Raw genomic sequence first — 26,624 nt, 5'->3', positions numbered from 1 at the left:
ATGAATCTCTGTTATTCAACACTGAAATATCATAACTGTAGGAAGAGAATGCTCAGTAAACAAATGTGCACTACTTTGTCTTAAACATGTTTCTAAATATGTTTCTGAATAATTGAGCAGAAAGAGAGAAAATGATTTCAGCAAGTTAGTAAGGGAGGCGTTCCTTTGCAGTCCTCCTCACATGAATGCCTGAAAATGAATTTGCACTCTTGTGAGCCAGGCGGATTTGGCTTCTCTCATTACTGTTTCTTCAGGATAGGAAGCATGAGGTTTTTAGTCACCAACTCTTCTCTCCCTTTTCTCTGCTTTTTCAGGGAAGCTGCTGAAGAAACACTGAAGTGACAATGACCTCCACAGACAAAGACTCAAATGGAGTAGACAATCCCATTTTTATAGTAAGTCTGTGTTTGCATTTTAAATCAAATGCTGATATGATTTATGATTTCTTTTCATTCTAACAAATTGGTAATGGGGAAGGGAGGAGTGGAATATTAGGCTTGCAACAGGAACAACTTGGATTGTAGAATAGATATTTTTCCCTGTTAGGAATGGTGTTTTTAATGTACTGTTTGTAGTTTAAGACTTTTAGATAATCCTATGTGTTGTGCACCCTTCCTTTTTCCTGCCCTGCCTTCATCAAGTTCTGAAGCTGCAATTCTAAGCATATTTACTTGGGAGGAAGTCCTGTTGGATTCTGTAGGTCTTAAGGTGTCCTTCTGAGTAAATTTGCATAGGATTGAGATACACATGTAGTATGGAGAGGGGGAGGTGGAAAGGATGCGTGAATGAATGCGTGGAGGGATAAAAACACGGGAAGTGTGTGTACCTGCTCACCTGCCCGCGTGTGTAAGCCACAGAGGCAATATCTAGCAACATGGCAGTTCCGGCAAAAGTATTGAATGCTTTGGCACAAGTTCAAAATTGCGATCATAGCTCCAAGGTAGAGCTTGTTGTTTAACTTTGGGTTGTTGTATTGGCATCTCAAGTTAAAGGGGACAGAAGGTGTTGGGCAGTCTTCTCAGACAGATGACGCTTTGCCAGAGGTCCCAGAGCAGGGGTAGGCAGCGTGGTTCCCATGGGCACCAATGCATCCCTGAACTCTTTTTTTGGGGCATGCTGCTATTCTCACTTAAAATAAACAAACAAATAAATAATCATGTTGTTACCAGTAGCTGAGACTGCTGTGGGATGGGTTTCTGTTGGTGCTGAAAACTGTGTGTTCCAAGGAGTTGAGTGTGTTGATGCTCAGACCTCACATCTGCCTTGTATTTGGTCTTTCAGGCAGGTTGCTTATCCTTTGCCACATCTCCCATGGTAGCCATTTTGTGATAATGCCTGAGACAGTTCCTCAAGTTGTGAAATGTGCCCACAGCCTCAAAGGGGTGCCCACTGTTGTCCTACAGAGCTGCCAGTCAGACCCTGGGCTCAATGGACCAGTATTTGAATGTATTATGTACTGAATCATTGGTTGCATGCTAACTTTTCTCCATCTCGAAGTCCACACTTTAATATACTGCAGAATTTTATAGGATCTCAAACGAGTTGTTCTCTGATTGTTGATGTTGTTTAGTCTTGCTAGAGGCAAATCACTTTGCCCCTAGCAATTCCTATGAATCAAAGCCTCCTGCTGTTTGAAATGTGCCCAAGTCACATGCTAAGTATTTTGCCTGCACCACACTATCCTCAGCTGGGACAGGCAAAGTTGTCCTGGCTGAGAGGCTGGCTAGAGGAGCAGGCTCTCACCTGGCACCTGGGCCAGGTCGGCTTTGCTACCCATCGGCTTTCCCTGGCTGCAGGACGGCTGTGTGCAGCAAAGTCAGATCCCCTATCAAAGTGCTGTGTGGAGGGCCGCTCCCCTGGCCCATGGGTCAGGATGGTTTCACCCATACCTGCAGTGGGCAACGAGTGGGGGAGCTGCTAGCTGAGGTGTGGTTGGCGACATTCTGGATGGTGCTTCAGCGCCATCACTGCACCATGCCTCCTCCGTTTGCCCCTGTGTATATGGAGTGCTGGACTAGATGGACTTTTGGTCTGATCCAGCATGGCTTTTCTGATGATCTTATGTGCATAGCACCTGAGTTCCCTATCAGTGAGAGCAATATTAATGCAAATTCACCAAACAGTATGCTTCACTGTTTTTCTTCTTTGTCCCTCATAGCAGCTGTGTGCAATAGATCTTTGGCTTCCCTATTTTACCCAACAGAACCTGCCGAGAAAATAGACAGAGCTGGGAGGGACCAAAAGGCCATGCTGCCCCTCCGGCCTATTGCACATTTAATGACCCATCTCTGTTTCTCATGGTTGTGGATCTTAGAGTGCCACTTTGAGCTTTCTCCCTCCTCCCTCATAACTGCCCTTGTTACATGAGAAATAAAAACTGACCTCCTTAGCAGCAGGGAAATCAGCTCAAGTGCATTCCCAGCTTCCCATTTTGGATAAACATTTTGCACATGTTTCCTTCAGCACATCATGCTGAAGGAAAAAGTCAAGGCATGTGAAATATTCTAGGCAAAAGCAGGCCTGTGCTATCCGTTAGTTGCTTGCTTATTTTCTCTGCTTTTGGATTACAATAAATTATATTACTTTCAAGTGAACTTGCCTAAGGGACTATGCCAAGGGGCTGTATGGCAGGTTTACCACCAATACTGTTCTGCAGGTAACTTGCTTCGATTTATCATCTCCTCATTTTGACCTAGATAAGAACTGATTGATCCAAAGAAATACAATAATGTATAAATACCTCCTGGAGAAGCAAATGGGGTACCCTGTTGTCATTTCATTTCTTTGTATTACAGATGGCATTATCCATAAACGGTAATATCTGTCATGCCTTTTTTTGCTTTGCTCAGTCAAGAACAACTGCAATGCAAAGAGCTGCTTGGCAATGTTAGTGCTGCTTTCATATTTGTTTGTTCAATGACAGATACCTACTTATGTACAATATTTCAAATTTTAAAGATGAATATCATGACCCAAACCTCAGCAAGTTGCAAAGGGGTCTAAAGTGATGCCGAATTAGTATTAGATCACAGAATGGATTCAGATTGGTGACTTCGATGCTGAATATGTATCAAATGATTTGATTAGCAAGCAGTTATGTTGCTCTAGCATTGCTCAAGAAGCCTTTCAAATATTTTACTTTGTCGTAAACCATCCCAAGAGCTTTGACTATGGGCGGTAAGCATGACATTGTTAATAATAATAATTGTCCTCCTGGCCACACATGAATGAGAACATTCCTTCTTGGTTTCTGCAGACCGATAATGGAGGGCATTACTGTAACTTCACAGAAGTTGGTGCCCCAGTTCCAGACTGTGAAGAAAGGCCAAAAGACCGCCGCAAAGACCGGAGCAAACTTGCTTACATGGTCACAGATATCCCCCCATGGTACCTCTGCATTTTCTTGGGAATTCAGGTGAGGCTTGAAAGGGCATGTTGGTTATTTTATTTATTTATTTATTTATTTATTTATTTATTTATTTATTTATTTATTTAAAACATTTCTATGCCGCCCCCATCGCAGCAAAGCCTCGGGGCTGCTCACAACATTCATAAAAAATACAATTAATAATTTAAAAACTTGTACCATCTCGGCTATATATATTAAAATCTATAAATACAATAATAATAAATTAACAGTTAAAATAACTTTTAAATAAAAAGGCCTTCGCCTGGCGCCGAAAAGCAAATAATGACGGCGCCAGGCGGACCTCTCTGGGGAGCTCATTTCATAGGTGGGGTGCCACTGCAGAGAATGCCCTCCTCCGGGTACTCACCCTCCTAATATCATTCACGGAGGGTTCCCAGAGAAGGGCATCAGCTGCCGATTGTAGGGGGCGGGAGGCATATATGGATGCAGATGTTCCTTTAGGTAACCAGGTCCCAAGCCGTTAAGGGCTTTATAGGTCATAACCAACACTTTGAATTGGGCCTGGACTTTAATAGGGAGCCAGTGAAGCTGACAGAGAACTGGGGTTATATGAGAACAACGCCCAGTCCCCGTCAGCAACCTGGCAGCTCTATTTTGCACCAATTGAAGTATCCGGATCATCTTCAAGGATAGCCCCACGCAGTGTGCGTTACAGAAGTCTAGTCAGGAAGTTACCAACGCTTGGGTCACTGTCGCCAGTTATGTGTCCCTAAAAGGCATATGTGTTGAATATAGCAGAAGGAATAAATTCTGACAGACTTAAAACCAGCTCACATGTGTGACAGACGTATATTGTAAAACAAGAGTCCTAAAGAGTCATTCCTCTTTTCCATTACATGCCAAACTGAGAGCAACAGAGGTCCTGCTTTTGTGTGTTTTGATGCCATCTCACTTGACTATGCATCTTCACCAACCAGTGAACACAGATTTTAGCAAACTTTCTCAGGTTTGTCTAGGCTATGAGATAGGGCTGCCATGCTTTTAATAACTGCATAGAAGGGAGAATTTTGTTTCCGTTGCTAAAGAAATAGTTTTTAACAGGGACATATGCAGGCATGAAATCTGCCCACAAACCTGTCAGAAATCCCTGGCTAGGCTTGTTAAAAGGAAACCTCACTTTTGATAGCTGTCAAAATGCTCTGCTCCTGTAAATGGCGTGATTTCCACTATTTCACTTTCCCAAGCAGCTAGAGTCTTTGGAAAGGGCGGAAAAGGTGGAAGATGTTGACAACAGTAAGGTCCAAACAAACAAAACTTCCTTGCTGGGAAGGAAGTGATCTACAGGCCATCCCCTTTCACCTTCAAAGCTTTGCATCTACTTGACAGCTTGCTGTTTGACAGCATCTGTGCACCTCTAAAAATATCACTTCCCCCCCAATTGTGCAAATCTTGGGTGTAAGCAAGAAAACAAAAAAGGTGGCAAATCAGTGAGAGTTGCTCCAGTGTGCTCCTTTCGCAGTTTGAAGGGGCTGCCACTTCTGAGATCACAAAAAGTGGACTGTGAAAAAAGAGGCGGGAGTAAAAGGGTAAACAATTTGCAGTGACCTCACTGTTGTAGTCATAGTTGGGGAGACTGAGCCAGAGAGTCACTCAAAAGTACTGCTTGGGCACTTAATGGAGCAGCTGTCACTGGCAGTGGCCCAGACAAGCTCAACAAGAGCAGCAAGGTGGTATTGCTTCTCTTGCTGGGTGGCTTGCTTACTGGTTCCCTGTACCTGGAAGTATACCTCGATTGTCTAGGTTTTGACAACATGCTAATTCATTGTAAGTGGAACAACTACTGCTGCAAGCTGTGCATTGTCAGGGTGGCTTGTCGCCCACAAACAAGCCAGCTTGCAGGAAGCTTTCCAGGTTCAAACAATAAACCAGTCCACCATGATGGGTTGTCTATGTCATGTGAATCAAGTCTGTATAACATCCCTTGAACCTGAAGGATTTCAGCCTATGCTTTTTGAAATATGCCAGTCTTTCAAGTAGTAGTGAGGGGAAATAGGGCTTGTTCAGCTCAGTGCAGTTCCCAGCACTCTTACATCCCCACAACATTGGCCAACATCAGTACCCATCTGCCAGTCATACATGTAGGCACCAAAGGCACTGCAATATATGAACCTGTACAGAGACAGCAAGATTAATTATATTGGCACAAACCCTGTTGCCTTCAATTATTTCTGATTCATGTGGCATGTGAGTTAGGTCTCTAAAGTAAAACCAAAAACAGGAAGATTTAGTGTTAGCTATTTGTATGCCTTGAGTTTCACATTATGTAACAGTTTAGGATTTCTCTTATTATTACAATTGTATTCATTCATTCATTTATTAAAGATGCTTCTTTATAAATAAGTCAAAAATGGCTTACAAAATTATGGAACCAGCAAACAAAATAAAGCCCATGCTAAAGTAAGAACGGGTCCATTCAAGTGTAAAGGCAAAGAGGTTACAAAGAACATTGAAACACACGAAAAGCTTGGCAAAATGAAAAGGTTTTAGCAGCATGCCTCAAGCTTAAAAGAGAGGGAACCAATCAGGAAGCTGCTCCATATCTTAGTGCTACAGTCAAAAAGGCCCTGTCTTGTCAGCAACTTGGATGAATACAAAGCTTTTTTTCCCTCTGCTTTGTAGCACTACCTGACTGCACTTGGAGGTCTCGTTGCCATACCGCTCATCCTCTCCAAATCGCTTTGCCTGACACATGACACCTTGACCCAGAGTCACCTAATCAGCACCATCTTTTTTGTCTCAGGGATCTGCACCCTCCTTCAGGTCCTCTTTGGAGTCAGGTAGAGATATACCTTTGGGAACATAGCTCACCATTTAAAAAAATGAGATGGATGTGGTACAAAACCATAAAATAGACATAAAATCAGGAGGAAAAGTGTCTCCTTATTTCAGTAATTGGATCAGAATGAAGTGATAATGGAAAAGCCGTGCGTGTGTGTGTGTGTGTGTGTGTGTGTTTATAGTTTATTCAGCAGATCCACATAATCCCACCAGCTGATATGTAAGGATATTGTAGCTGTATTGGGTTCCTTGGGATGCAGGGTTTCTTTTCCTTTTAAGTGCTGATTATAAAGTTTATGTTGCTTAGTAAGTACAAGAAATACCTATATTTACTTCGTGTTTCTCAGTCTATAGCTTCCTCTGTCCTCCTTAGTTTTCTTCTCTATGGTTAATGTTAACAAGATTACAAGACATATTCATTCATTTATTTCCTAATCTGCAGTGGCTTTACTCCCTCCCTCTCTCTCTGTGTGTGTGCGCGCGCGCGCGCGCGCACACACACACACACACACACACACACACACGTACACACGTGTGTGTGTGTGTGTGTGTGTGTGTGTGTGTGTGTGTGTGTGATTGACTTAAAGAAACAGTGAAATCACTCATCAGCTGGCTGCTTCAGGAAACACAGGAAATCTTACCTGATGTTCTGAATACATGCTAAACCTTTGGTGGTCAAAATGTTGCCTGAGAGTTGGAAAGTGGAGACAGGCACCCCTTTCTTCAATAAGAGTTGTGTCCCCAGCCTGTAACAACTTCGGGGATACTGGTATACTTCACATTACCCTGGAAGTGAGTTGAATGTGGATTGATACTGTGTGGGTGGTTAGCCACACAGTGAAAGAGGTGTGCAAAGAGAAGCTAATAAGCTGCAACCCTTTCCCTCCTTGGGGATGCGTTTATGGCCATTCAGGACCAAAGCATGTGTTAAACTTGTTGCTGGTCTGGTACATACTGAGGAGAAAGAGTAAGCTGTCCTTGTTTCTTACCAAATTCTTACCAAAATGTGCAGCATATATTTACTTGTGCCCAAATTGGGTAGGTAGATTTATTCAACTAGAACTCCTCCAGCTTGCATTTTTGCCCATCCTGTGCTTTCCTCTTTTTGGGGAGAATGTGGGCAGCTGAAGCTAGCTCCAATCTTTGACTGGAGATTACAGTGGGGATTCCTCTCCTTGCTAGCCTTCACAGGGTGGAGTTCTGGAGAGAGAGCTCACCTAAGGTCCACAGGCTGGATGGACCACTCAGGTAGGCCAGCTTTGGCCTGCAGACAGAAAGTTCTCCACTGCAAAGCTAACCTGTTATCCAGAGCTGCTTAATGTGGATTAAGGGCTCCATTCCTCAGGCAAACAGACAGTAGCTTCCCCATATGACCCTCAGTTCTCACTCTTACGGATCTTAGAAGATATTTTGAGTCTGGGATGGAAAACAAGGAAACACTTTATATTCTAGCTAGCTTAGTGTAGCAAAGGTGTATTAAATGTCCTCCAGGGCTTCTTGAGAAAGTTCTGCCCCACAGTTCTCAATGGTAGCCAGAGGTCTCCAACATGGTGCCCCTGGCCACCATGGCACCTCTGGGAACCTCCAAGGCTGCTTGCAAAGCTCGCTCCTCTTTGATCCCTTCAAAACAATTGTTTTAAGAAAAACTTTGGAAAATGTTGGGGCAGTCTTTCTCCCCCTATCTAATTACAAGCCTTGCTCTTTCTCTCCCCTCTGCCTTGCTATTTTCCCTTCCCTCTCATCCCCTGACATTACTTTTATTCTGCTCTCTATGCAGGTTGTCTTTCTAGGGGGACACTGATCCAGTTTAGGAATACAATGTTTCTTGCATCTGTTCTGAAACACACAGACTTGGCCTCCCTTCTTGGAACTCCATGCCCGCATGCACAAGCATTCTTTCCAGCAACCTCTCTGGTCTTCTGGGTCCACCTTTCCACAGACAGTTCACCTAATAAGGATTCTTAAAGATACTTGAATCATGAACCATTTTACCCTCTGCTTCCTAGCCTTGCACTTTCATTACCTCTTTGTCTTGCTGTTTTCCCCTCCCACCCTGACCTGCCCTCTTTCAGCTGCCTCTTGACTAGCCAGGTCCCATGGCTATCATTATGGAACTAGCCACATCCTGCCTGGGAGCCATTTTGTGATAGTGCCCACAGCAGTTTCTCAAACTCCCAAATGTATCCCCAACTCCAAAAAGGTTGGTCACACCTGGAGTAGCTTATTAACACGACATTTTCCCCAGTGGGTGAAAGTCAGCTTCAGCTGTGGGATGGGAAGTGATTTACACTGGGAAAATTGTGGGGGCTTAAACTTCAGCCCCTTCATTCCATGGTTCTGAGCCAATAAGCTGCCCTCCCCACACAGCTCTTTACAAGGATATGTGAAGAGGCGAGTGTGTCAGTCCTCATTTTCTAATCTTTCATTGAGTTTGGCCCATAGATGGATGTGAAAACAATGCCAAGGGCTATTTAGCTTAATCCTGACCTGATGTAGGAATAATCCAGTGATTAACATTCCCCATGCTACGTAATAGAAAAATAGCAGTATAACCTCTTAAGCTTCTGAGTTTTTACTGTGTTTTTGTTCATTTTGTAGTTTTATTCTTTGTGGCAACCTGGTGCAGGCACCCTTTCTGAAAGTGAAACAAAGTCACTACCCTTGGTTCTCTCAGTCCCTTGGGTATGGCTGGCCAAGAATCTCACTAGGGTTCTTTGTGCTGGACTTCTTGGTAGCCTACCTGTGTCCTTTGGGGAGCACAGCTAGATTGCCGGTAGCACTCCACTTTTTGTGTCCAGCCTGTCCCTTAAATCTGTATTAGTGTGACCAATAACATGCACAGCTCTAGCAAGGCTTCCCAAAAGCAACCAGTCTAAGTTTGGTGAAAACAGGGCAAGAGATGTATTTAAGATTCAGGAAAAACTACTAAATGGGGAAAAAATATAGTCATACTCTGAGCACCCCCTCCCCTCGCAAAAGAGCAGATTAAAGAGACAAACAGTTTCAAAGCACAAATCAAGAAGCAGTTCAAAGCAGCACACTAGTGCCAAAAAGCAAACAAAAGGGGAAAATACCATTCAGCTAGCACAACCTTGCTGGATGGGGTATGTGTTGGCCTGGCTGGAGTGGAAGTTGGTGGCCCCCTTTCTACCACCCAGAGCCCCTGCATAGCTGGGGCGTGATAAGATTGGTGATGATAGGATTGCCTGTTGTGCTACTGCAAAGACAATGAGACATATTAGGCTGAGGGTGAAAGTTAGGAATGTCAGAGGAAGCACTTTCTACCCATGTGACAAACTTTTGGATTAACATGCATAGTTATATTTAAAGCAAAAAACAACCTAAATTCTGTCTCTGAGCTAGTTTTCTTTACTTAAAAAACTCTTAGTTTGAGTTTACATACATATATTTCTTTCCAGTAAAAGCTTTCCTGTTTTTGGCACAAACCTTCCTACAGTTAGGCCCTTTTCCAGATTTATTGTTCTGCTCTGTTCTCTTTAATGCCTTTTTAATGCATTGAAGTGAGGGCTGTTTCATGCCCATAGAACACTCCTATGGTTGCTGTAGATCAGTGGTTCCCAACCTTTTCTGTGCCCTGCAGTCCTAGAAAATGTTTGATTTATGTTCGTATCCCCTACAAAAATATCACATTTGAAAATGAAGAAGTCAGAATTCTAATTTTGAACCACAGACTGAACCACATTCAGTATTGCAGGTGAACAAATTGAACCAAAAAGAATGAACTTTTAACTCAGTGCATAGCATTCAAACAAAAATTGAACAATTAGAAAAAAATATAAACAGTAAACTCGATCCCAATTGTGAACATAAAATTCAATGTTTTTTGTTCTTGCTTCTCATTCACAATGTTGTCAAAATGTGGAACTTTTTTGCTGATTGCAATCTGCAAGTCTGCCTGTGGATTCTGGCAATTCCTAGATTTTGTCTTGATTGACAAAAGAGAACTGAATCCAATTGCAAACAAAATAATAATAAATAATTTCATTATTGGGAATTTTTTTTGGCTCAAAATGCTGCAATCCACCAATTTTGAGGAATTGCAACAGAGCCTTCCTCTGTTGCACCCCAGGTTGGGAACCCCTGCTGTAGATGTACTCTTCCTTCCCACAACAAATGCAGATATGCCTAGGCCTCAAAACTCCTGGGCTTAAGTGCAGTTGAGCTTTCATTGAGCTCTGGCTTCCTAGAACACATGCCTGACCTTCTAAGAAGGCACACTTGTCATTTAAATTTGATTCTTTTGTTTCAGGACCCATTAAAGTAATGCCAGTGCACTTGTGGCAATCATGTTTGCTGTGGAAAGCTGATAACCAGTTCTGTCAAAGGGACCTTGAGAGTTCCTGCTTGTAAAGTGCCATTTCTGTGTTAGTGTAGCAAAAATAATAATCCTGAGTTAATAGTCTTGTAAGAAAGTACACGTGGGTATAAATTAGTGCCAAAGAGAGGATGGGCATGCCTAAATGAAATGAAATACATTTGATGCAGAATGCAAAATCAGCCTCAGCAACTGAAGCTGGTCCATGAAGGGTCTAGTTTTGGCCAGGGCTCCTACAAACAACCTTTACTGAGGGTCATGAGACTCTTGAAGGAAGGGGCATTGCATTTTTATGCATCATTCTTCCGGGGCTGCAGGAAAAGAAGCAAAACAAACCATTACTCAAAAAAGACAGTGTTTGTTTTTTCAACAAAACTTTCTTGGAACAGGACATAGATTTTCTTTGTTCAAAGTAAAGCAAGATCCTAATTTATTTAAGCATTCAACCCCACCGCCCCCAAGCTTTTCAGTCTCACAGTGCCTCCTTTGATTCTGCTGTGAGCTAGCAGAGCTGCTCCGTTAAATCTCCTTAGGTAACCATGTGGACAAGTCATGTGGAATGTACCTGCATTTTAACAATCATAGTGCAAGGAGTCATCCAAAGGCTGCATTAAGAGCTCTGAAGGGCCCTTTGCTACTGTGTTGACTTGTGATTATCAGCTGTTTATGCCAAAGCACTGGGCAAGGTGCTCATCCTGCCCAGACCACAGCACTGCTTAAATTGTGTTCCCAACATGTTTCCCATTTCCAATGGCTTTCCTTTGCCACCTGGCTGATGACACATCCTTATGTTTCTGCATCTTCTTTAAGAGACAACCTCCCTCCCTCTATCTTGCATTAGGCTCTTTTCAAATACATTTTATTTAGATATGCCTATGGTAACATTAAAACATAAAATACAAACTTTTTGGTGTGGATGATGGTTATGTTATTTTTATAGTTGTTGTAGGACATAAAAGTAGGGTTCAGAAAGTTTATATGTGGATTCCAACAGATAGTGCTGAAGTCTTAATTATTCTACAGCGTACTTTGAGCTCTTACAGAAACTGGTTCTGCAACCTTAGATCTGAGCAACTCTTGTATAGTTTCTTTCTTGATCTCACTGAGTATGCTTCAACTGCTTCCTTGCCTGAATTCATTAGAAAATATATCAGATTGTTCAAAGACAAGCTTCACTGGAAGATCAGATTTTGTAGTGCCACTTCAGTGCATTGAGAAACCTGTTTCCCTGACAAATAAGTGTTGTAGGAATGCACTCACACTGCTGGTGATCTTGGGGAAAGGGAATGAACATCCAAATTCAGGGCCATAGTTCAGCAGAAGTGTAAGACAGAAAAGGTCCCAGATGAATTCTGGTATCTTCGGATAGGTCTGGAAGACTCTAACTTAAAACCATGGCAAGCTGCTGCTACTCTGTGTAGATCAGCAGCCATATCTGGCCTGAGTAGTCCAGTGCTCTGATGGCCCCTAAATGGCCATGCCAGATACACAACGATTCAGCCAGGTGGTTCCTTCCACCCACTAGCAAAGGCTGCTGTTAATGCTGATCTTTTTGGTAGAGCAGGAGAAGGGTGCTTCTGTTCTTAGATTTCGACATTTACACTGGCTGATCTAGGAGGTGACCGAGATCCTGGAAAACCAGACAGGCCAGTAAAATGCCTACCAAGCGGAAACCTTGGAATAAGGATTTAGGCACATCAAATGACAGTCTTGCTTGGGATAATTTAATATTAGCTACAAAACACAAGTCACTTTAACGTACTGAAAACCTACTCCTTTCAATCCTTGTTTTATTTCTTTCCCCCTCTTCTAGTGATATGCTGAACGCCTTTCATAGTGTGCATGCTTTATTCTCACAAGCAACTTTGTAATGTAGGTTAGGTTGGGAGATGGTGATTGGCCAATAATCTTTGGCTGAAATAGGGTAGCTGTTGCACCAGCTTTCATCATGATTGAAAGTATCCATGGTTCCAGCCGATTCTGAAATCATGACATAGGGCCCCAAAACCCATAAGCTTTTTTGTTCCACTGAACAATATAGCAGCATCCGTTAGCGGAATCGAAGATCACAGGTGAAAAAGATAATTCTTTCAGGAATCTTGTTTTCCTCCACACCTACAGTACCTTTTAATTGCCTGAGATATAACCTTTGATTTGTATCTTTGTCTCTTGTATTTTGTGAGCTGGAAGGATGTCAATCAATGCCTCAGGCAGTGACATACCTATTACTGATTCCTGGTTTACAAAACAGGTGTGGCTCCTTCTTTGAAGCCTTCTCTGGTTCAGTGCAGTAACCCTCCTTTTTCTATTTGCCCAAAACTTATTGTGATCTCAATCTTGTTATGCAAAGTCCTATATGGGCACTTTTACCAGGCAAAAATTGACTAGCCCTTTAAGAGTGGTAAGATATTGTGACACAACAGTAACTAAGCATTAAGATGAAGGAGAAGTAGGTATGTTGAATGTGCTTGTGCCTTACTAAATGCACAAAAACACCATAAGACTAGGAAGCCATGATAAAGGAGTGTCTTGAAAATTCTGGCTGTACATGCATTCATCATTGATACATGAGCCTGATACATCACTTTACTGTACTTTATTTATTTATTTATTTATTTATTTATTTATTTATTTATTTATTTATTTAGAAAGCTTCTATGCTGCCCCATTTGCCGAAGCCTCGGGGCGGCTTACAACAATAAATAAATATAAAACAGTATAATATAATTGGAGATGTCCTGGCCATAAAAACAAAATAAATAAATAAATAATATTAACAATTAAAATGGCATTTAAATAAAAAGGTCTTCACCTGACGTCGAAAAACAAATAACGATGGCGCCTGGCGGACTTTATATGCTCAAGGAGCTTTTCGTGGAGAATGTGTGGGGGGGGCAGGATGGGGTGGGGCAGGAATATTTCTTTGCCGTAGTTTCTGTACAATGTCCAAATAGAAGTGCCAGTAGAGCTGAATCATGGACTTTAGATCAATGTGCATGCGATTTTCTTCAAAACATTAACTGGGTTGAGATAAAATAATGTTCAGGGACCCATGTTCAAGGACTGAGTAAAAGTTGAGTATAGATGAAAAGTACAGATGAAGAAGAAGTAGGGATGTTTAGCTAACATGCTTTTGCTGGATGTACAAAAGCTTTAGGTAAGGGCCTCACAGACTTGATGGGCCAGCTCAGTATTGTCCAGGTTGGAAAAGGCACCCCAAACAAAGGAGAAGGGCTACCTAGAAGCAGATTCTGTGCCTCAAATGAGGGCTTGTGTGAAAAGAACCGTGTGTATTCTGTGCTCAGGTGTGCTACAGTGATGAGTCTGGAGCGGGAGGGCCTTGGGCTGCTGCAAAGAGACCAGGTTAACTAGAGAACTCAGTCCATTCTGACAGGGTCCTGTTCTTTGCAGAAGCTCTCAGAAATCATGATCTGAAAAGTTCCACAGGGGCAAAATTGGCAATTTAGACTGTGAAGCCAGCTTGGCACCTTGGTTGATTCGGGGGCCAAACATATCATATACTGAAGCCCCGCTGACCCTGTTGAGAAGGCAGTATTTAATCCATTATCTGCTGAAAGAAGCTGAAAAGCTTGTCAGCATATTTCTAGTTGAAATTATCTAGATTGGATTTCCTCACACTTACGGAAACCAAGAAAAACCAACAAACCAGATACCAGTAGGCTCTGGCCTTTGTGTACAGAGCTTTAAATGGAGAAAGACCAAACAATTTATAGACAAATGGACTACTCCTGGCTATGAAGTGCTGCCTTTAATTTATTTATTTTTAAAATACAGATTTGTTTTGATGCTATTAGGCTACTGATGAAGAAACATGTTTTGTTTACATTATCTTAGATCTTACAGAACTTTATTAGGTGTTTTTATGTTAGATTTGTAATAAAAGATCCTATATTCTCTTTGTTCTCCTTAGCTCCAGTTTTGATAACATGAGGGTGGGGAGGGGTTTGGTTAAGACGTAGTTTGTGTCTTTTTGCTTTTTGTTACTACAAAAATCTCTCTGCATCTTTCTCCTCCCATTTCCTTACTTTCTTTTCTACCTTTCCCCTTCCCCTTCTCCTTTTCTCTCTAGTGGACCACTGAGGTATCACCGGTGCAATCCACCTTAGGTAAGGTCACGCTTAACACACTGGCTGAAGACTAATGATGGAAGTTGTAGTCCAACAGATCTGAAGGGCACCAGGCTTGGGAAGGCTGTGTAACTATTCCAGTCCTTGGGTGGTAGACTTAAATAAATTATTTCAAAGGTGATCTTCTCTACAGTTGTTGTTTTTGCATTAATGTGCAATCTACCCTAGCTGAGCTGTGTGATTTCTTCCCCCTGCCACCCCCAACACAGGCTACCTATCCTGCAAGGAGGGACATTTGCCTTCTTAACTCCTTCACTGGCCATGCTCAGTCTCCCAGACTGGAAGTGCCCTGCATGGACCCAGAATGCCAGCTTGGTGGATGCAGCTTCTTCAAATTTCACTGAGGTCTGGCAAACACGAATGCGAGAGGTAATCCTCTAAGATTCTCTCTCTCTCTCTCTCTCTCTCTCCCTCCCCCTCCCCCCTCCCTCTCATGGTGTGGGTGTGTGTAGGAACAGCAACATTTAGCCTTTAAATACCATGTTTCTCCGAAAATAAGCCCTATCCCGAAAATAAGACCTAGTACTATTTTTGGTACTTGCTAAAATATAAGACCTACCCTGAAAATAAGACCTAGTTGAGTTTATTCTGAGGCCCAGTGGGGAACATAAAGAGCCTTTTTAAGCTTTATTTTTTAACTTAACTTTAAGTTAATGCACTGTGTGGAGGAAACATGCCTATGTAGCTCTGCTCCCTCTGCTCCCTGCAGAGGGAGCAGAGTCGTATAAGCCGATGCTTCCTCTATAGCGCCGGCTCCTGTCACAGGCGGAGTGATATCAAATGTACCAAATGTACATGTATTCGTGCTGTTGTACATGAATAAATGCGGATTGTTGTACACATTAAAAAATAAAATAAAAAATAAGACCTATGCCAAAAATAAGACCTAGTGTGTTTTTGTGAGCCAAAAAAAATAAAATAAAATAAGACAGTGTCTTATTTTCCAGGAAACACGGTAGTGAAGTACTGGTTAAGTTTCAAAATCTTCTCTTGATCAGCCATATTGAGATTAGATCTTATCTACTTTCATGCTGAATTCAGTAGGAGCTGGTGACTGATCTGTTTGGCTTCTTCTTCATGATATTCCATTGCTTCAAGTCCACATTCATATGGGCAGTGCTGGTGACATGGTAACTTCCCAGCAGTATTGACCTCCATCCCACCCACTTTGCTCTGGACAGAAAGCTCACATCCTACCTCTTTCTGGGCTTCATCTTCCTCTCTCAGAATATGAGGCTTAAAAACAATATTCCTCTTTCAGGCAGTTCCTAGCCATTGAGAGTGATTACCAATCAGCTAAACTCCCTAGCAAAAGGAAGGCACTTCATTTTGCAGGGACTATTAAGGCAATTCCCAGCTCCACTCATCATCATCACATTGCATTTATACCCCACTTTCTTCCTCTTGCAAGGGAGCCAAGGCAGCTTACAAGTTCTTCTCTTCTCCATTTTATCCTTAAAAAATCAATCCTGTATGGTAGGTTAGGGGGAAAGGAAGTGACTGGCTGAAAGTCACCCAGGGGGCTGGGAACAAAAACCAGATCTCTTGAGTCCCAGTCCAGCTTAGCCACTCTATCTAATGCTTTCTTCAGTCTTACAACACCACAAGATTAATATTGAGGTTTTAAGAACTATTTACAGCTTTGCTTTTTCTCTCTGTGTTATTTCAGTTGCAAGGAGCAATCATGGTAGCTTCTTGCTTCCAAATTTTTGTTGGCTTTTCTGGTCTTATTGGATTTCTGATGCGATTCATTGGCCCTTTGACAATCGCCCCAACGATATCCTTGGTGGCATTGCCTCTCTTTGAGTCAGCAGGGGAAGAAGCAGGACAGCACTGGGGCATATCAGCCATGTAAGTTTTGCACCCTTGTATTCAATCTGATGCAAGCAAAAGCATATATTGTATTTGTGTATTTTTTCTATGTTGTGAGCCACCCCGAGGCTTCGGCAAGGGGCGGCATAGAAATGTTTTAATAAATAAATAAATAAATATTATTTTCCCTTTTCCCTGAAGCCATCTGTTAGACATCCCAACTGTATGAAAAAGATATTGATTATGTTGTATTTGCATGTATGGTGTGTTGAGCAATTTTAAAAGCTAGACAGGCAAAAAATGTGCCAGATACAAAAATACAGATAAGTAAGCAATAAAATGATCTTAAAGGCTGAAAATTAGTAGACTGTAAGGAAAGGTTGACAACTTACATCACCATCCTAACCAGAAATTCAACTTAAGCTAATCATAAATTAGACACCAATATTTACTTTAGATCCTGTACAAATACTACCCTAGAATTTGAATAAGAATGACATAGAACATATTTTCTTTCTTTGTCACGTTAGAACCATTTTCTTTATAGTCCTGTTCTCTCAATACCTGAAAAATGTGCCTGTACCGCTGCCATCTTACAATAAAAGTAAGAAATGCCATTTCTCCAAGATCTACCTCTTCCAGATCTTCCCAGTGAGTATACTTCCTTTGGATTTTAAATTAGGAGTGCATTTCAGGGGGAAGAGAGCAGGCAATTTGGGAGGTGGAATCTTTTCTAGCCCAGGTTTGGAGGATTTCTCCTCTCTGTATTCATTTGTTATAAATAATAAGTCCTACAGAGTAGGACTTTCACACTGCATTATTTAACTTTGCATAGTAATCATTGAAATACAGCCCAGAGGGGGGGGAAACTTCTAGTTTTAAAGTGTAGAAGCATAGTATAGAGTGGGAGGTCCTGGCTGTAGTGGTGGCAGGCCCAGGTGACATGGTCCCAGTAATGTAGTCAGAGAAATGAAACAGCTTTTTCTAAGGATGCTGGCTGTCCGCCATGTGGATGCACAACAGTTTGTAGCCAAGACATGAATGATATACTATGTGGGCATGTTGAACCAAGGCTATGTAGATTTCTGCAGTGGAAGACATGACATTAGGGTAGAACATGTTATCAATACCCCTTTGCCTCTGGCAATATAACACTGAACATATTATTTCCTTGTCTCTGCTCCATATTAGCATGACAACTGTTGGACATAAGCTAATTTCACCTGCAAATAACTGGGGAGGGGGCATCTTAAAGCAAGGATGCTATTTTCACTGGTAATCCCATGCATTTTTGTAACATTAGTTTTGCCTTGGTGTTAAAACAGCAGTTATAGGATCCATTTTTTGTTACAGTTATGCTGATCTTACCAAACTTTTGTAATGAACCAATGTTCAACAATGTAAGCTTCGTGGGGGTTAATTAAGGTGGCAAACATGGGCCAGAAAAGTTTTTTGTGAGTGTACTGTAAAGGATGGATCGACCTAGATGATAGGCAAGATGACTTACCATGCAATTCTTGGCACGACACTGAAATGAAACCTAACTGCAAGGAAATGCAGGCCAACATAACTGGAGAACACCATATGTGCCGGGGGGGGGGGGGTTGAACTACAGAGCAGGACATCTGGTTAGAGGATTAAGTCTTGCCACTAACAAAGATTCCTTGTCTTCTGTAACTGCCTAGGTGCTATTTGGCCTTACACTTACCTGGCTGTTATGCTTTGTGCTCACCATCACCAATGTCTTTCCTTTGGATTCTAACGACTATGGCTATTTAGCTCGGACTGACAGCAAAGGCGATGTTCTGTCCAAGGCACCCTGGTTTCGCTTTCCTTACCCAGGTAGTGTCATGTTATAATGTTGTCCATGTTTTCCCTGTTAGTGAAAATATTAACCATTTGCTTGGTATCCTTAGTAAACAGTTAGTGTCAGATTAGAATGTTGATATTAATAGAAGTTTACAAAGTTTGCTTCCCTATTAATGGTGCTGATATTAGTCTATGTACGTTTTGCTGATTCACTTTGCTATTTCTTTCTAGTATGGCCTTATGCATGTTTAGATAGAAAAGCATCCTACAAGTCCCAGCTTTCCCCAGCCAATCATGCTTTTGGGGGGAAGGTTGGGAGTTGTAGGGTACCTTTTCTGTCTGTACATGCATAGGATTGCACCCTCAATGAATAAGCAATTCATCCCATAGAGGGGTGAAAATATGCTTTTATCAAACTTTGGAGCAGTTAAGATTGTCTAGGCTCTGGCTGGAGGCAGGTAGACATGGCAATCTGAGCACAACAGTGACAGGAAGGTATCTTCTTCCTAAAGAAGTCTGGTCTCTCTTCCTTCTTTCCACCCTCGTTTTATTTCTAGTACTTAAATGGGAGGTGCATGGCAACCCACATTGCTCACAGCTTTTTCACTTACGCTGTACACTAATAGCAAGCTCATTTCTTTGTGCACGGATTCTTATATAGCTCAAATGACATGGTTCAGGCATGAGAGAAAGGCATCAGCCTGCTTGGGAAAAATCCAAAGGTTTGCACAAGAGTGTGTATTTGTAAAACCTTAGGAATAAACTGAAATGGGGGGGGGGGGGGGGGACAACCCAGTGAGAGCTGACAGTGCTTAGTGGCTACAGAATGCTGATCAAATAAGGGAACTGTCCAAAGAACTGCATGCAGCAGAGAGGAGAAATTGGATATTCTGGAAAATTTATTTATTTATTTGGGGTATTTTTAGGCCATCCAATCACACTGAGTCTCTGGGCGGCTCACAGAACCTAAGTGGCTGGCTGGAATTCTGAACATGAGCACCCACAACTTTTGTTGTAGGTCTCATTTGCCATTGTTACTCTATTTCGTCCAAATATAAACCCTAGAAGCACAAAAGATTTCTAGAGCGGTGCTCTTTGATTTCCTGGCTTCATCTAGGCTCTGTGTTTTGTTTTTTGGGGTGTGCAGGGGAGATAATAAACACAAGGAGAGTGGAGAAGACTGACAATGGCTAGAGCAGTGGGAGAAAACTGTTGAATGAAACAGAGAATAAAAAGGGAAATAAGACTTTGGGATCTAAATAGAGCGTAGGACACTGTTTATCCAAACAGCGTTTTCTCCTCTAACAGGCAGTGGCTCCGCAGAGTCTCAGGGGCTTTCATATCACCGAGATCCATTTTAAGTTGGTGATACCAGGGCTCTGCTGATGAGCTTTCACCCAGGGAGACTGAGGGAGAGAAGGCTGTCGAGCAAGTAACGAACGAGCATCACGTAGTCACCCTGTGATGCACTTTTTGTACTACATCTTGTGATATGTGACATCAGATCTTGACACATGTGGCTCAGAACTTCCTGCTTATACCTGGAGCAAGTTTAAAAGTGGAAAAAATCACAAGTTTCTCAAGGTGCAGTCAGTGGTTCCCTGTATGGAGACAGTTGATATGTGAATTTTAATGTACCCTCTGGGTTAAAGCACATACTCTCCCTGAAAATAAGACCTAACCAGAAAATAACCCCTAGTATGATTTTTCAGAATGCTCAAAATATAAGTCCTACCCCAAAAATAAGCCTCAGTTAAGATCATCAGCCAGACAGATGCATGTCCGTTGCAACACAATTTGGGGTTAGGAGAGTTATGACAATGTTCTAGAAGATGACATGACTATATTTGAATAAATGTAGATTTTTGTACATGAATAAATGAATAAATGTAGATTGTTGTACATGAAAAAATAAGACATCACCTGAAAATAAGCCCTAGTGTGTCTTTTGGAGCAAAGATTAATATAAGGGCCGGTCTTATTTTTGAGGAAACATGGTAGTAGGTGAAATAAATGATCTCTTGGGACATCCACTGGGAAAAACAGTGGTACCTTGACTCACGAACTTAATCTATTCCAGGACTCTGGTCGTTACCCAAATTAGTCGTGAGCTAGGTTAAATTTCCCCATAAGGTTAAATGTAAATAAGGTTAATCTGTTCTGTAACTATTTTTTTAATCAGAAAATTGTGAAGCAAAGTGACAAAGAAAAACAAAGATCACGGCCATCTCCCCCCACCCCCATCTCCCCCGAGTACAAGTGCGTCCATCTCCCTGCCCCTCCAGCACAACCGCAATCGTGCCTGTCATCCTGGCATGCTGGTGCGGGGGGAGAAACAGGTGCGAACGTGGGCTCGCTGGGGTGGCAGAGACGGGCACAATCGTGCTGCGGGGGGGAAGATGGCCAAGATCGCGGTTGCGCTTGTGCAGGAAAGACAGGCGTGATCTTGGCCATCTCCCCCCCGCCCCCACTCCCAGCATGATCGCTGCCATCTCCCCACTCGGGAGGGTGGGGGAGGGAGATGGCCACGATTATGGTTGCCACCCAATGTGGAGTTCACAACCTACGTCAAAATTTTTATGACATTTTTGTTCACAACCAGATTTGTTCGTGAGCCAAGGTACCACTGTATTCTGAGAATGATTCAGTGCTTTGTGCTAGTGAACTTTATCAGTTTCTGATTCACAGCCTCAAAATGGACAGTTTGTTTCTGTGTTTGCAATCTACAGGTCAGTGGGGCGTTCCTACCATCAGCTTGGCTGGGGTGTTTGGCATCATAGCTGGAGTGATCTCCTCCATGGTGGAGTCAGTGGGAGACTACTATGCCTGTGCTCGTTTATCTGGTGCTCCACCCCCTCCCAAACATGCAATCAATCGTGGGATTGGAGTGGAAGGGATTGGCTGTCTTCTGGCCGGGGCCTGGGGAACGGGAAATGGCACTACTTCTTACAGTGAAAATGTTGGTGCTCTGGGGATCACCCGGGTAAGTCTTATGCTGGTACAAGAAACCATATTCCACTATAAAGTTGGGTGGATCTAGATGTGTGTGGTAAGCACACAAGTGGGCCAGTTGGGGAGGAGAGCAGCATTTCTTAATTTTCTCACCTTTTCAATCAACTTGTCTACTGGGGAAAAAACTGGAGAGAATTCTGAGGAATTCTCTAGCATCCACATTTAATTTCTGGGGGATATTGGCCAGACCACACTTTGAGCACATCTGAACTGAGAATATGGCTTTGGAAATCCCCAGTATTCCCTAGCTTCTGCATATTGCTGGAGATAATAAGCTGTAGTGTTAAGCTCAGGGCTCAGTTTATGGCAGGAAAAGTGGTGGGAGGGGAGAGATTAAATCTATAGACCAAGCCACTGATATCATCAATCTAAAGGGGATAATGCTCAAGGACAGGGGGCTCTCCACTTCATATTTCAACCACTACTGGAAACATTGATAAGCTTCCAAGTTTAAACATGTCCGGATTAGTGGTACTGTCATCTACATTAGGACTGGGCAAAAGATAGATCTGCAGATGTTTTGGATTTTAAATCCCAGAAACTCCTGCCAGCTTTCTGTCTAGCCCTGTCCTACACGTACTTTTATATTTGTTTCTTGTATACTTAACAGCTTTCAGAGGATTTTAGCTTCTGTTTATTAGAAGCCACAATAATCTTTCAACCCATGTTTGGTGATATATCTGCAAGTTAAGAACAAGCATGCAGTTATATGGCTGGATAAGCATCAGAAAATTGTTTAATATTCTCTCTTATATATGAGTAATGTTCTGTATCTACTACTGTAGTTTAGAGAAAGTAAAATGATTAATATGACACTTGAATGATTATTCATTAGAATAGCAATGAAAGCTAAAAACAGTAATTTTAACAGGGAAATCCATGAAATAACTTCCTAGTCTGTTACTGATTGGAATGAAATTTTCTAGAATAATCTCTCAGTTAGACACCTGGCCAGGCCAATGCGTCTTATTTCAATCTTATTTCTAAACCTAACCACTGCCAGAATCGATAATTGATAGAATCCTATTGTTCTCTATGTAAAGCTTCTGATGTTCGTCTATTCCTCTCAACACAGGTAGGGAGCAGAATGGTCATTGTGGCTGGTGGCTGTGTTATGCTTTTGACAGGCATGTTTGGCAAAGTTGGAGCGATCTTTGCTAGCATTCCAACTCCCATAATTGGCGGAATGTTCTTTGTGATGTTTGGCATCATCACTGCTGTGGGGGTTTCCAACTTACAGGTAAGAATTTTGAAAATGAGAGGTGTGTATGAGTTAAGATTCATTTGGCTGTTATTGAGTGAAATGATGAAATAAGCCCTTGCCAACTATCTCCAGTCATCTGAAGGCTTCCCGCTCCTCAGAACATGCTGCCCTGCAAGCTTGGAACTGCCTTAACTGTGGGATGCTATCAGCTCTTCTTTTCCAAGAAGCCTTTGGTAAAATTCCTAGAGCTCCATGTCCTGCTCCAATGCAATCCTGCATATCACCCCACCTAAGCACACACAGCTAAAGCCGCAACACATTGCTGGTTTGCTGGCTTTCTATGCCTCAGTTTCCTTCTTCTTCCTTGGTTGCTTCCCTGGGTCAAGGCTTAGAGGGGGCTGGTTCTCTTCTACTTTGTAGAACACCATGTGTACTCATGGCACTACATACAAGATAAACCAGTAATACTGTTGTTTGTGCATACATTAATCATTGGTGAAATTAATCAGGTTTATAGCATCTGTCATTTTGCTCTATAAATAATGTCTCTGCCTTATTCAGTATGCAGACATGAACTCTTCAAGAAACTTGTTCATTTTTGGATTTTCTGTCTTTGCGGGTCTGACAGTTCCCCAGTGGGTGCAGAAGCATACAGAACTCCTGGAAACAGGTACACAGAGAGACCATGGCTTTTATGTGTCATCATTTGAGTGAAGGAAGTTTAGGATGGAGTAGTAGTAAAAATGCAATTCAGTAAAACAGGGGCATAGTTCCCAGCAATTAGCCCCTAGATATGTTGTGACTTCAGTTACATGACATGTTTGAATGACTACATTTGAAAACAGATGTACTTGTTGTACAGGGTGCTGCTATAGTGTGGTATATGGTTTTTGTCCTAAGATACTGTTCCGCATCCCTGTGTTTAATCCTCCACATTCCTGATCCAGTGAACAGACATAACATAGCAGTCCACACAAAGAGCGTATTTTTGCTGGATCATGAATAGAACCATAGCAAGGTGCCTTATCCTGGGTCAGTCCATTTGTTCATCAGTTGTCAAGGCTGACTCAGCAACTCAGTCCTTTTCCTGCCTGACCTGAAGATGCTAGGTTTTGAACTGGGGGCCTTCTGCATACAAAGCATGTGTGTTACCACTTAGCCACAGCCACCCCTTAAAGTTTGAACAGCCTGTCCGTATACATGCAGTCTGGGGTTAGGAGCTGATGGGTTTGACTTGTAAGACTGGATGATGATTAGCTATCAAGACAACATTCTATCTTTAGAGACTTGTTGGAGGTTCTCATTTGTTTGGATGTTTGCTTGACAAATGGATTCTTTTTTCTAGGCATTGCACAGTTGGACCAAGTGATCCAAGTTCTGCTAACCACAGGCATGTTTGTTGGGGGATTCCTAGGCTTTCTTTTTGATAACACTATTCCAGGTAAGAGTTATATTAATAATTTGGGGTTCTTGGCTATATGCCAGCATTCAGTTTAGCATTGCTACATTGAAGTAGCAGAGGGAACATTGCATTTGGCTGCCAATATTTCAATGTTAATTTTCATATTAATTTTATTTATTTTCTAAATGGCACCCTCCAGTTACCACACCTGGGGTAATTTATTGTAAAAGTACATCATATGATGTACATCATAAAATCAAAAAACACAAAAAACAAACAAACCAAAGCAATACAACAATCCTTTAGAGCGCAGTTAAAGAGTGAGAAAAACCTTTGTACAGAATTTAACAGCTGATGAAAAAGAACAATCTTTACTGTCTCTCTAAAACAACATAGGAAGGGGCCTTTCTCACATTGGTCTTAAGGTCACAGTCCCAATCCTGCTGCAATCCTTTAGCCACTAGACAGAGTCAAGATGGCCATAGTCTTGGCTCTAACCTCAGAAACACACCCGGTGCTGCAGCTGAAACTCTGAACTTGCCATGGTGTCCAATTGTCCTCACAGAGGCTCTGTCGCTCTGGTGGTACCTCAGCCTCTTCTCCACTCCAAGGGAAAATACTTAGATGGCCTTTTGCAGGAGAGCTTCTGTGCTCCTCCTGTCCTCAACAGGATGGCCATAATTTTCTGAGTTTGGAGGATTATGGGCAGCTGCATTGGATTGTGTTGCTCAACAATGGGGTCCTTGTATATGTTCAAGCCATTGTAGAAGTTAACAGTGGAACATTATCCTGTTTTTGGACCTGCTTTTCCATGAGTGGCTTGAGTAATGTTTAAATAAGCCAACCACATGCATTGTCAAAACTCAGTGGGAGGGAGTTGCCATTTATATGGGAAACACTTGTGTAATTGGGCTTTGCCGATCTGGGTGAGTCATTTATCATTTATTTTAAATATTTATACACTGCCCTTCACTTTCAGAATAAAATGATGCACAGACTTCATCAAAACAAAACACAGTACAAATTGTAATACTTTTTTTAAGCCATTGGGCTTGGACAAAAGTATCTTCCATGCAGCTAGCATAACAAAGGGTCTCGATGATACAGTATAAGAAGAAATTGCAGTGTTTCAAGCTGAGCAAAGCTAGGATGTGGCCACCACTGATTTGAGATCAAGGAGGTACCTGTTTAAAACAAGTCTTGGGGATGCTGTAGGCAAAATTGCACTCCTCTTTGGTTTTCTTGCAGCAGAAACACACAATCAAAATCACTTGATTTTCAGGAAGACTGAGTGTGAGAATTGTGTTTTGGGTCACGTTTGTAATCATATTATTGAGAAGGGTGCCTTCTGGGAGTGAATGTTTACTTTGATTGAACCTTGCATTTCTGACAGTCCAAAAGGATGATTCAATGTCTGTGTGTAAGGCGTCCACTTTTTGTGGCATTAGAGGGAAAAGCATTTCCCTCTGGCATGAAACAGTTTTGTATACTACATTTTCTACTTTCTTGAATGACCCTTGCTAACTCCCTTGTTGCTTTTCTTTGGTAGGGAGCAAAGAAGAACGGGGACTCTTGGCATGGAAAGAGGGTCATATGGATGGTTCTGATGATACTGTGAATACCATGGACATCTATGATCTACCCTTTGGAATAGGTTCCAAGATCTGTGCTGCTAACTGGTTTCAGTACCTCCCAATGTGCCCCAAACGACCAGCCAACAACAAAGCAAAGGAGCATAACAGTCGTGCACAGGAGAGTAGGAGCAAAATTAATTCAGCAACAGATGGAGAAATTAAACATGACACAAAAATCTAAGACCACACCAGCAGACAAACTTGATTTGCCGAGCCACTGGAGAAGCATCTTCTTTTTGCTGGTTTCATGGCACTGGTACAGCAGCTGAAGTGAGATACTCTGTTCTGGAAGACTGCTCCATGATTTGCCACTAGCTTACTGTTACTCTGAAAGTCCCTTTCCAACAAGAATACAGTACCAGGTTGAGAAATAGCCTGGTGAGGGAGTGGGGAGCTCAGCAGTGTTCATGGAAGAGAATCTGTTTTCCTTTCTACCCATCTGAATGTAGTTCGTGAATACACTGACAAGCCAGCCCCAAGCAATAAGCTACCGGCTTAGACCTCATTAAACCAACTGCAGCCAGACTGATCCTATGCAGTTGTCTCAATACTTGGTTGCTCACCTGCCTTTTGGTCTTCAGATCCATTGAGTTTGTATAGTATCTGGAAGATGGTCTCTTAGCATGTGTTATTTATCTACTGCAAATAGCTGCTGATATAATCTGGGCTTCCAAGCGTTTACTTAATATAAAGTTGTTGGGTTTCAGCTTCTTTCAGACCTTCATGAAAGTCAGTATGAGTAGCCCACACAGAATACATGCTTCCTACACACATGTGCGCACCCCCTTTAGATAATTGGACAATCCCCTGCTTTTGGCACCCTCTAGAAATTTTGGCCAGAAAGAGTAAAGATTTTACTGGAGGGCACCATGCTGGAGAACATTAACCTAGATGGGTACATTTATATTCCATTGTGCCTTATATTGTAAATCTATCCAAACTGAAGGAATCGGTGTGATCACTGTGGATAATCTTTCTGTGTGTAGAAGTAATGAGACCTTTGGGGTTTAGTACTGCACCCAAGCATAATTTGGAAGTGCTTCTTTTTAAAAAAGATAC

General features: G+C 42.1%; 1 protein-coding gene across 1 annotated transcript; it reads left to right on the top strand.

Annotated features, from left to right (window-relative positions):
• The first annotated feature begins 258 nt into the window (after window positions 1-258).
• Window positions 259-26,624, top strand: LOC123036228 (solute carrier family 23 member 1-like). The gene is made up of 12 exons (XM_044455312.1): window positions 259-395; window positions 3,257-3,415; window positions 6,050-6,207; window positions 14,902-15,061; window positions 16,362-16,543; window positions 17,035-17,155; window positions 18,190-18,346; window positions 21,043-21,296; window positions 22,401-22,565; window positions 23,091-23,199; window positions 23,875-23,970; window positions 25,481-26,624. Exons 1-12 carry the CDS (start codon window positions 345-347, stop codon window positions 25,744-25,746), a joined length of 1,878 nt encoding a protein of 625 aa, XP_044311247.1. The 5' UTR covers window positions 259-344; the 3' UTR covers window positions 25,747-26,624.

This window comes from Varanus komodoensis, unplaced genomic scaffold (assembly GCF_004798865.1).
Source record: "Varanus komodoensis strain SLA01 unplaced genomic scaffold, ASM479886v1 scaffold8, whole genome shotgun sequence".
NCBI classification, from domain to species: Eukaryota; Metazoa; Chordata; class Lepidosauria; order Squamata; family Varanidae; genus Varanus; species Varanus komodoensis.
The sequence above is the reverse complement of the archived record's forward strand: the minus strand, read 5'-3'. Positions and strand labels throughout refer to the sequence as shown.